The following is an 11,638-nucleotide window of genomic DNA, read 5'->3' as shown; positions in this document are numbered from 1 at the left end:
CGCGGCCTTCCAGGCTCGGGGCAGGCGGCCCGGCCGCGGCTCGCCCAGGGCCAGCGCTCTGGCTGCAGCCTCAGCTCCACTTCCGACTTTCTTTTCTGAGTCGTTTGTGTATTGGAGAAAAAACTCACAGACTTTCTTGCCTAGGCTGGTTTCGAACCACAGGCCTCAGATCTCAGCCTCTTGAAAGGTGGCTGGGACTGTAGGCGTGCGCCGCGGTGCCTGGCTGTGTCTCAAGCTTTGAAGCTGTCGCAGTGCTGCTCTACCGTAGGCCAAGCACCAGCGCATGTCTAGAAGACCCAAGTGCCCCCGTGTGAGCTGGTCTAGGACACACGCAGCCCAGTGAGCGAGGTTTCACAGAAGCCATGTCTGTACTCTGAGGTATCTTCTAAATAGGACCATTTTGGCCTGGAGCCATTAATTTTTTGCTCATTAGTAATCAAGCTTAAAGTCATCTCTATGCTTAGGACTATGTCAGACAGATTTGTATACAAAAGGTGCTCCAGCAAGAAACCAGGAGGCAAATCTGGTTTTTAAGATAACCAGCGACCAAAAGTGAATGTGATGCTCTTTGTTTGTGCAGTAGACACATGCAAAACCAACAGTGGAAGGCAGCAATTACAGGGTAGGTGGGAATTTTAGTGAGGAACTGTTCAAAGACTTGGAATTGGAATTTTTCTTTAGAACAGCCAGCATGGTCTATTTGGAAAGTTCCTGCTGAGTAAGTTTGTGAGGCAAGACTGAGAAGCATTGTATACCTCAGTGCCAGAGCCGACTAGGTCTGTTAGTGTACACGTCTGCAGAGAGCAAAATGGGATTAGGGGAGTTTAATCTTTATTTATTTATTTATTTATTTTGCCGTTCTTGGGGCTTGAACTCAGGGCCCAGCAGATCCCTGAGCCTGTTTGTGCTCAAGACTAGTGCTCTACCACTTGAGCCACATCTTCACTTCAAGTGTTTTCTGAGTGGCTTATTGGAGATAAGAATCTCACAGACTAACCTGCCTGCACAGCCTCCAGAGTAGTGTGAATTACAGGTGTGGCCAGTGGCGCTTGGCAGGTTTTAAAATTTTAAGTCAGTGGTTCTCAACTGGATTCATTTTTCCCTTTAGGGAATGTTTGGAAATGTCACCGGAGTGGTGGTGGGAGGGGGAGGACACCTGTGGCTACTGACTGTTTACTTACTGGCTTCACACCAGCAACACTGGTACACATCCTACAGTTGGACAGCCATAAGAAGCACCCAGAAAGTGTCAGCGGTGCTGGGGCTGGCCAGTGTTCAATGGCCAGCCTCTGCTGGTTTCTTTTGTTCTTATGGGAAGCGGGCACCATACCGCTCAAGCCACGCCTCCAGCCCTACTTCTGTGGACGGGGGTCTATCACACTTTTCTTTTCTTTTTTTTTGGGGGGGGGTCCGGGTGTGGGGCCTGAACTCTGTGCCTGGGCACTGTCTCTCTGCTCTTCAGCTCAAGGCTAGTGCTCTACCACTTGAGCCACAGCACCACTTCTGGCTTTTTTCATTTTGCTTATGTGGTGCTGAGAAATCGAACCCAGGGCCTCAGGCATGCAAGGCAAGCGCTCTACCGCTGAGCCATCTTCCCAGCCCCTATCACACTTTTCTTAATCCTGTTCCAGTTATCCTGATTTTACAACTAACATATAAATAATTTTCAGTAGCTTTTCATCTTTTATTCCTGAGTAGAACTTTCCAGTGAATGGCTTCCTGGATTCCTAACTCAGCATCTGGGACTTCTACATTTTAGCCAGTCTACTTTTCTAGTCTCTTCCCTTACAGTGACCTAGACTAATAATTATTAGTCCAGAAGGAAACAAAAGGTAGTTATTGGTATTACAGAGTATCTTTTAAAAGGAGAGGCTTCAAGACTTTTTCAAGAAGCTTTTATGGGGCTGGGAAGGTGGCTCAGTGGTAGAGCGCTTGCCTAGCACGAATGAAGCCCTGGGTTCGGTTCCTCAGTACCACATAAACAGAGCTGGAAGTGCAAACAGAGCTCAAAGTGGCAGAGTGCTAGCCTTGAGCCGAAGAGCTGAGGGACAGCGCCCAGGCCCAGAGTTCAGGCCCCAAGACCGACCAAAAAAAAAAAAAAGTCTTTATGGCGTAATATTCATTAATGGAGAGAATTGTCCAGTTTCTGCAAAAAAATAGCATTGAGAACAAGAATCTTTAAAATTCCACATTAATAATTTTTCGTTCCCTGTTAGTAGACATGTTTGGAAACTTAGGTAATTAGAAAGATATTAAATTTGTTTCTACTGCACTAGTTGATGGAGTTCACTGACCATTCTATGTCTGCAGCCTTGCTGGACCACTTATCGGTAGTCTGGACTAGGTTATTTTGTAGTCAAATGGCCCCAGATCTCAATGACTTCAGATAACAAAGGTTTGTGTCTCATCCGGTTGCAAGCTGTTGTCTGGGGCCCTGCTCTGTGTTGTCCGTGCTTAGGAATGTGGACGTGTGGAGAGTTGGTGACCTTTGCTGGCTGCCATGCCAGAGGTAAGGTGATGCTCTTACAGGCTTTTGATGATGGTTCCTTGGAGAGCAAGCCACATGACCCTGATGAGTAAGTGTGGATGATCATTTTCTGAAGGGAGGATTGAAACAGCATGACACAGTGTGTTTACCACAGTTGGACACTCACATTAACATTTTTAGGATTTCTTATTACTGGCTGTTCCTGTTGACAAGGTTTTTATTGCTTCTTTCTCTCTCTCTTTCTTTCTCTCTCTCTCTCTCTTTCTCCCTCCCTCCCTCCCTTTCTCCCTCCCTCCCTTCCTTCCTTCTTCCTTTCTTTTTGGTGCCAGTTCTGGGGCTTGAACTCAGGACCTGGGTGCTCATCCCTGAGCTCCTTTGTCTCAAGGCTGGTGATCTACCACTGGAGCCACTCCTCCACTTCTGGCCATTTTTGGTAGGAGTCTCAAGAACTTTTCTGCCCAGGCTGACTTCAAACTATGAACCTCAGATCTCAGCTTTCTGAATATTTAGAGTCACGGGCATGAGCCATGGCACCTGGCTCTAGTTGATGGTTTTTATAGAAAGAAATCGCAGAAAGATTTAGGAAAGTAAGTATTTGTCCCAGTTTGCTTGGGCCAAATTGTTTGTGCCTATTGTCCTAGCATTTTTTAAAAAAATTCAGCAAAGATCTATCAATGAAGAAAGATCTAACAGGAAGAAATGGAAGAAACATTTCCTACTCCCCACTCAGGAAATGAGAGTAAAGAACTCCTTGTCCCAGAATAGTTCATGTGTGTGTGTGTGTGTGTGTGTGTGTGTGTGTGTGTGCATGTGTGCATGTGCACACTCATACACATGTCTGCCTGCCTGCTTGCCTGCCTGCCTGCCTGCCTACCTATCTGTACTGGGCTTGAACTGAGAGCTTTCCTGCTCTTGATTAGCTTTTTCATTCAACCTTGGTGCTCTACCATATGAGCCACACCTCCACTTCTAGCTTTTTTTCTTTTTTTTTTTTTGGTCTCTTTGTGGGCCTGAGTGCTGTCCCTTAGCTCTAGGCTAACGCTCTACCACTTGAGCCACCTTCCCAGCCCAACTTCCAGCTGTTTTCTTGCTGTTTAATTAGAGATAAGAGTTTCATCTGTCCAGGCTGACTTGGTACCTTGATCCTTAGAGGTCAGCCTCCTGAGTAGCTAGGCTAATAAATGTGAGCCACCAGCACTTGGCTTCCAGCACAATTTTTTTTTTTAAGTGATACTTCCTTTTACTCTCAAAAGGGTTCTAGCTTGAATATGGTTAGCTTGAATTGGGGATATATTATGTTTCTTATTCAATTATAGTTTCCAGTGTTGTCTAATTTGCTTCCTAAAATACTATAATACTATGTGTACTACTTTTCTTATTTGTTCATTTTGTTGTCTTTCTCCTTCTTCCCTCCTCCCCCTCCTCCCTCTTCTCCCCTCTCCTCTCCCCCCTCCCGCCACGAACTTGAACTCAGGGCCTGGGCACTGTCCCTGAGCCTCTTTTGCTCAAGGCTAGCACTCTACCACTTGAGCCATGGTGCCACTTCCAACTGAGAAGTTGAAACCAAGGCTTCATGCATGCTAGTCAAGTACTCTACCACTAAGCTACCTTCCCAGCCCCCCCCCCCTTTTAAATAAAGATAAGCAAAGTGCTGTGCCTAGGACTTGTGATGCTTTTAGGGTCCCACAAAAATACCTTATATAGCCTGGGCCTAGGCCTTACAGATCTTACAGGGCTCACTCCCGGTACTCCTAGCTACTCAGGAGGCTGATCTCTGGGGATTGGGGTTTGAAGCCGCCTCAAACAGGAAGTAAACTACTAAAAAAAAGCTGTGGCTCAAGTGGAATAGCACTAGCCTTGAGCACAGAGGCTCAGGGACAGTGCCCAGGCCCTAAGTTCAAGCTCTAGGACTGGCAAAAAAAATTTATTTTTTTTTGGAGGGGGTCTGGTCGTGGGGCCTGAACTCTGGGCCTGGGCGCTGTCCCTCAGCTCTTCAGCTCAAGGCTAGCGCTCTACCACTTGAGCCACAGTGCCACTTCCAGCCTTTTTTTCTTTTTGCTTATGTGGTGCTGAGGAATCGAACCCAGGGCCTCAGGCATGCAAGGCAAGCGCTCTACCACTGAGCCACCTCCCCAGCCCAAGATTTTTTTTTTAAAGAAAGAAAAAAGAATGTAGGTAATGGGAAGAGAAGGTCTGGGATTCAGCCTTGACTTTTATCTTTTTTTAATATAGTTTTTCTTTTTATGCTGGGACTGGGCTTGAACTTAGGACTATGGCAGAAAATAAAGCAAGTTTGCAAAAGGTTAAAGATAAATTGGAAGCTAAAAAGCACTCATTGTAGAAAGTTGGCAGGAAAAGAAAACAGAAAGAGTATAAGAGTTGATAGGAGAAACCCGAGTATGTTTAAAAGGAGACGAGGAAGAATCAGTTCAAAGGGAGAAACTGAAGATAGAAAAGGGGGGGGAGAGGGCAAAGTCTAAATTGAGGTGAGAAGGCAAGAACTGAATTAGATTAAGTTGTCCTAATTTTGAAAAGTTAAAATAGCCGGGTGCTGATGGCTCACTCCTAGCTGTGCAGGAGGCTGAGATCTGAGGATCATGGTTCAAAGCCAGCCCGGGCAGGAAAAGTCTTTGAGACGCTTATCTCCAATTAACTACCAGAAAACTGGAAGTGGTGCTGTGGCTCATGTGGTAGAGCACTCACTTTGAGCTGAAGAGCTGAGGGACAGCGCTCAGCCCAGAGTTCCAGCCCCACAACTGACCCTCCCCCCCAAAAAAGAAAAAGTTAGACTCTGTTTAAAACATTATCAACATTTCTACCATTTTTTCCCCTTCGTAAAGGGAGTTATACATTTAAGCCACTTTCTGTAGCTGAAGATAATATTGGCTGGGCATGGCTGTTCAAGTTTGTCATCTTAGTTGCTTGGAAGATGGCATCCACCTTGATTCAAGGCCAGCCTAGGCCATAGAGATCTGCATTTCAGCCAGTAGTTGGACATGATGGTAGCAGCTGTCATTCCAGCTACAGGGAGGCTTGCTGTCACAGGCTGACCCCATTCAAAAGAGAAGGCTAAGTTTGGCCATGAGTGACTGCCTCAGAGCACAGAAGCACAGTCCACCTGGCCCAGGCTTTTAAAAAAGCAAGGCCCTCCCAGAGCAAAAAGGGCTGGAGGTGTGGCACAAGTGGTAGAGCACCTGCCTAGCCAGAAGGAAACCCTGATACCAGCACCAAAAGTCTTCACTGTAGGAAATAGAGAAGCTTAATAACCTAGGAGAAAAAAATCGCCCATAATCTCATCAGCCAATATCTTGATAGCTCTTTTTCAGGTTTTTTTTGGTCTTGTTTTGTTTTTTGGTTATGGGTATTGAACTCTGGCTTCTAACCATGACTCTCGGGTCACAGCCTCCTGAGTAGCTAGGATGGCAGGGTGTGAGCCACTAGTGTCTACCTTTAGTATCAACTTGTATGAGATGAACTCTTTAGATTCCATATCTGACTAAGATAAGTCTTTCTGTGTCTAACTTTATTTTACTTATAATCTCTAGTTCCACTCATGGTGCCACAAATTATAGGCTAGTATTCTTGTTTGTGGTTGCTTAGTATTCTCTCAAGTATGTTTACCACCACATTTATCCATTCACTAATGGATGGACACGTAGGTTGATTCCATTTCTTGGCTATTGTAAATAGTGCTATAATCTAAAAAAGCAAAAAGAGATGCAAGACGCATGGTTTTGTGTTTGGTCCTTTTTGTTGCAAAAACAAAAGTAAAATAGAGGGATTGCCAGGTTATATGATAGTTCTAATATTTTCTTTTTTAGTGTTTTTTTTTTTTTGGCCAGTCTTGGGGCTTGAACTCAGGGCATGGCCACTGTCCCTGAGGTTCTTTTACTCAAGGCTAGCACTCTACCACTTGAGCCAATTTAGCTTAGGCTAGCCTTGAATTTGCTATGTAGGGGAAGCTGTCCTTGAAGTTAGGGTTGTTTTACCTAAGTCTTAAATATACTGGGTCACTGGCATGTACCATTGGGCCCAGCCCATTTTAACTTTTTGAGCTTGTAAATATTTTCTCCCATTCACTCTGAAGAATGTTTCTTTTGCTTGTTCATGTGCTTTTTCTTTGGTTATAATCTTGTTTGTCTATGCTTGCTTTTGTTTCCTCTGCATGGGGGGGGGCTGCTAATAGCTGGGTTTTGTGGGGTTTTTTTTGAATGGATAGATGTTGTTCATAACTTTGTTTGAAAAACCAGTATTATACCATGCATTGAGTTTCCTGGCCTGTGCTTTATTTGCGTATATATTTAGTTTTGTAGTGCTGGATAAAATCCAGGCTTAGCACATGTTTGGCAAGCTCTCTTCTATTGAAGTACCTCTAGCCCCATATCCTATGTTTTAAAACACCGTTGTTTAAAACCTCCCACTTTTCAAAACAATATTTCAGAATACTGTGTGTGTGTGTGTGTGTGTGTGTGCGTGTGTGTGTGTGCACACATTGCACGTGCCAGTGCTGGGGCTTGAACTCGGGGCCTGGGTGCCATTCCTGATCTTTTATGCTCAAAGCTAGCCCTGTACCACTTTGAGTTAACAGCTCCATTTCTGGCTTTTTGGTGGTCAGTTGGAGGTAAGAGCCTCAGATTTTCCTGCCAGGGCTGAGTGAATAAGATGCTAAGAGGATAAAAGCAGGGATTTAGGAGACTAAGCCGGGCAGGTATGCTAACTTCACCTGCTACCATAGTGTACCTTTTCCTAAAATAACATGAGTACACTTGTAACTTATTTATTTATTTTAGAAAAAAAGAGCGGGCTATATAATAGATCTGGAAGGGTAAATTCTCTTTATATACTATCTCCTGCTAGAAAGGAAAAAGGGATCTATTCATACAATCTATTATGATGTCTGCCAAATCAAGTGATTAAACAGCTCTCAGTATTAGGTACTCATTAAGTATTCACAGTAAGGAGTTACTCATCATACAGGAATGAAACATGTCTGGACTTCTGTGTCTAATACCATAAGTTACAGCTCAAGATCAAGTCAGTTTAAGCCTCTTTTTATATTAGTATACTACAGTGTATGGACTGTTTAGATTGTATTAGCAGTGGGGGCACCACTTGTGGCTTTTTGGTGGTTAACTAGAAAAAAGAGTCTCACATAACTACTACTTGGGCTTTGAACCATGATCCTCAGATCTCAACCTCCTCATTAGCTAGAGTTTCAGCCATGAGCCAGCAGCACCCCGCTTGTATTTAGCTTTTTATTTCACTGAGCATTTTTTTTAAAAAATAACTGTTATTATAATAAAATAAGACATATAGGAGTTTTACAGCTGAAGGCATCAGCATCTTTTTAATTTAACCCTGGAATATCAAGCAATTCATGTAGGTATAGTGGCAGAGCACAAGGCATAGACTCTGAATTTATCAGTTCATTTTCAACCAGAGTCAACATTTTCAATCATGCATAGCCTGACGCTTGTTTAAAGCCTATGAGATGAGTACTGACTTTCTGGGAAAGTGAAAACAGATGGACAGATGAAGATAAGCAATAACCCATCTCCCAGGTCTCCCTAACTTCCTTTGGACAATCTGTTCCGCTAAGGTCCTCCAGGAGATTGAGAGGACTTAAAGACAAGTCCCAGCAGGCAGCTGCCACCCAAAAAAATGAAAGCCAAGAATGTTTATGAAGGGAAGAGGAAAGAGAAGACGAAAATGGGATTTTTCTAGAACAATCTTAGGGCCTGGGAATATGGATTTCTTTCTGAATTCAGCTCCCAGACAAGTGCTGTGGTGTCTGCAGTACTTAGTTTAATAATGAGGCTTGGATCTTGTTACACAGAGGAGTAACAGGATTGAGAAAGCCAAGCCTGACCCCACCCACATGGGAGAGGTGCTTGCAGAAGAGTATCAGAAACACTGCTTCCAGGCTGGGGATGTGGCTCAGAGTGAGCTAAAGATATAAAATGTTCCATGTTCATTAGTGATCGTGGAGAAGCAAACCATGAGATAAGACTTCGCACTTGTTAGGATGGATATGGTAGTTTTAAATGTTGGCAAGGATGTGGAGAGATTGTAACTTTATATGCTGGGGGTTAGTCAGGGGCAGATGGGGGGAAGGAGAGCAGCTTTGGAAACCCAGAGTAGGAAAGAAGTTTAAGGGTTAGACATATAGGACGAATGAGATCTACATAGTGTGATTTCAGCTCCTTTGGCTGCCTAGGGTTCTTTTCTTTCTCTCTTTTTCTTGGTCATGTGTTTCCAAAGTTTTAGGCTTTTGCACATTAAGATATGAGAGATACCACTACTTTTATAGACTTGAATTCCAGTCTAATAAACCAGGAATGACTGGTGATATGGAAAATGGGGAGATTGATCTGTTGCGTTGACAGAAATATGTAATGTTATTGTAGCTGGTTGCAACTAAAGAATGAGAACCCTGTTTTCCTAGAATGCCTTGCCATATGCTTCCTCGGGGGAACTTTGTCAGTTGCTGTCTTTCTAAGCCTCTTTTGCACAGTATAGAACCAGCAGAATCAGTGATACATGTTTATATGTGCATTAAAGAAATGATCATGCTCTTTTGCTTTTTGTGTATTATATTTTTATTTTGTTTAGGTATTTAAGAGATTATGGCATCTGAAACCCACAATGTTAAAAAACGAAATTTTTGTAATATTGAGGGTCATCCCATTGATCTTCCTAGAAAAAGGAACTCCAGTTTCACTAATAAGAACATGAAGGAGGTAAGTTCATACCTTTAAGTAAGGAATAAGATTCTGTTGATAGCCAAGCCTGTGTCAATCTGGCAAATTGCTTAAGTAATGTTTAATCATTCTGCTTACTCTCCATGTTAAGTAAAAGTAGTGATGAAGTATAACCATTATATTCTTTTTTGGCCCAGGTACTATTTTGACAAGTTGAAGTTTAAATATTTTAGTTTCTGAGATGCCTTCCCTTAAACTCCTCCCCCAACCCCGCTATTGCTTTTTATTCATTCATTAGCACAGATATGTAATTTTCTTTATGCTAACCTTCAATTCTCTCTCCTCCTTTTTTTTTTTTTTTGTTGATAGTGAAGCTTGAACTCTGGGCCTAGGCACTGTCCCTGAGCTCTTTAGCTTAAGGCAAGCGCCCTATCACTTGAGCCACAGCGCCACTTCCAGTTTTCTGGTGGTTTATTGGAGAGTAGAGTCTCACAGACTTTTCCTGCTCTGGGCTGGCTTTGAACTGAGATCCTCAGATCTCAGTCTCCTTAGTAGCTAGGATTACAGGTGTGAGCCATCAGCAACCGCCCCTTCAATTCTCTTATGCAAATATAAATTTATGACTAGTAGTGTGAAAAATAGGGAGTAGATATGTGTTGTATCTAATGGTTGAGACCACAGCATTAGGAGAGAACACTTTTTTTTTTTTGCTGGCCCTTGAGCTTGAACTCAGGGTCTGGGTGCTTTCTTTGAGTGTGTATGTGTGTGTGTGTGTGTGTGTGTGTTTTGTTGGTCATGGGGCTTGAACTCGTGGCCTGGGCCCTGCCTCTCATCATTTTTGCTCATGCTCTATTACTTTCAGCCACAGCTCCACTTCTGGTTTTCAAAGCTGGGTGCTAAGGACTATGCCTATCATCCTAGCTACTCAGGAGGCTGAGATCTGAGGATTGCCATTTGAAGCCAGCCCAGGCAGAAAAAGCCTGTGACTCGTATCTCCAATAAAGTACTCAGAAAAAAAGACAGTAGTGGAGCTGCAGCCCAAGTGTTAGAGCGCTAGGCTTGAATACAAAGAGGCTCCAGGACAGTGTCCAGGCCCTAAATTCAAGCTCCAGGACTGGCCTAAAAAAGCGACCAGTTTTCAGGTGGTTAATTGAAGATAAGAAAGAGTCTCATGGAGCTGGCACTGGTGGCTCACGCCTGTAATTCTAGCTACTCAGGAAGCTGAGATCTGAGAATTGCGGTTCAAAACCAGCCCAGGCAGGAAAGTCCATGAAACTCTTATCTCCAATAAACCACTCGAAAACGAAAACCGGAAGTGGTACTGTGACTTAAGTGGTAGAGTGCTGAGCTGAAGAGTGCGGGGACAGCGCCCAGGCCCAGAGTTCAAGCCCCATGACCGACCAACAAAAAAAAAAAGAAAAAAAAATTAAAAAAAGAGTCTCATGGAATTTCCTATTTAGTCTGGCTTGGAACTGTGATCCTCAGCTCCCAGCCTCCAGAGTAGTTAGGATTAGCCACCGCGCCTGGCTTCCCTGACTTTTTTTTTTTTTTTGCTCAAGGCTAGTTCTCTACTACTTGAGCCACAGCTCTCCTTCTGACTTTTTGGTGTTTAATTGGAAAGGTAATTTAATTACAGGTCTCATGGTCTTTTCTACCTGACTGGCTTTTAATCTTGATCCTCCTATCTCAGCCATCTGAGTAGCTAGGATTGAGAAAAAACTTTTTTTGTGTGCATGTCTACTTGTCCTGGGGCTTGAACTCAGGACCTGGACACTGTCCCTAAGTTTCTTTTGCTCAATGCTAACTCTATCACTTTGAGCCATAACTTCACTTCTGGCTTTTTTGGTACTTTAGTGGAGATAAGAGTCTCACAGATTTTCCTGCTTGGTCTGGCTTCAAACTTGATCCTCAGATATCAGCCTCCTGAGTAGGATTACAGGCTTGAGCCACTAGTACCCAGCTTCACCAATGGCTCTGTAATCCTAGCTTTGCAGGAGGCTGAGATCTGAAGGAGGAATGATTGAGGTTCAAAGCAAGCTCAGACAGAAAAGTCTTCAAGCCTTCATCTCTAATTAACCAGCAAAAAGCCAGGCGGAGGCATGGCTCAAGTGGTAGAATGCCAGCCAGGAGCAGGAAAGCCAAATGATCATGAAGCCCTGAATTCTAGTCTCAGGACCAGCAAAAAATAGTCATTTTAAATTTGTTAACGTCAATCATAAGGTTTCTATAGCCGTACTAAAGAACATAACGTCCTACAACTATTTTCATTTTTCAGGTTAAGAAATCTCCAAAACAGTTGGCTGCTTACATAAATAGGTAAGCGCAAACATCAGAAGGTGGGTGAGCAGTGAAACCATGATTGCAATAACAGTTAGCTTGCTGCTGAGCTTCTGTGCTGGGCCCTGCACTAGCAATAACAGTTAGCTTGCTGCTGAGCTTCTGTGCTGGG

At 43.6% G+C, this 11,638-nt stretch overlaps 1 protein-coding gene across 1 annotated transcript in view; it reads left to right on the top strand.

Moving 5' to 3' along the window:
• Positions 1-604: 604 nt before the first annotated feature.
• The window catches only part of Katnbl1 (katanin p80 subunit B-like 1), a 23,173-nt gene continuing 12,139 nt past the window's right edge, over positions 605-11,638 (top strand). Inside the window, exons 1-3 of the mRNA XM_013014429.1 lie at positions 605-622; positions 9,101-9,228; positions 11,465-11,505. Of these exons, the coding sequence (XP_012869883.1) occupies positions 9,115-9,228; positions 11,465-11,505 (155 nt within the window). The 5' untranslated portion in view covers positions 605-622; positions 9,101-9,114. The remainder of the gene's footprint in view (positions 623-9,100; positions 9,229-11,464; positions 11,506-11,638) is intronic.

Source organism: Dipodomys ordii, unplaced genomic scaffold, assembly GCF_000151885.1.
Source record: "Dipodomys ordii isolate 6190 unplaced genomic scaffold, Dord_2.0 Scaffold23, whole genome shotgun sequence".
NCBI classification, from domain to species: domain Eukaryota; kingdom Metazoa; phylum Chordata; class Mammalia; order Rodentia; family Heteromyidae; genus Dipodomys; species Dipodomys ordii.
The sequence above is the reverse complement of the archived record's forward strand: the minus strand, read 5'-3'. Positions and strand labels throughout refer to the sequence as shown.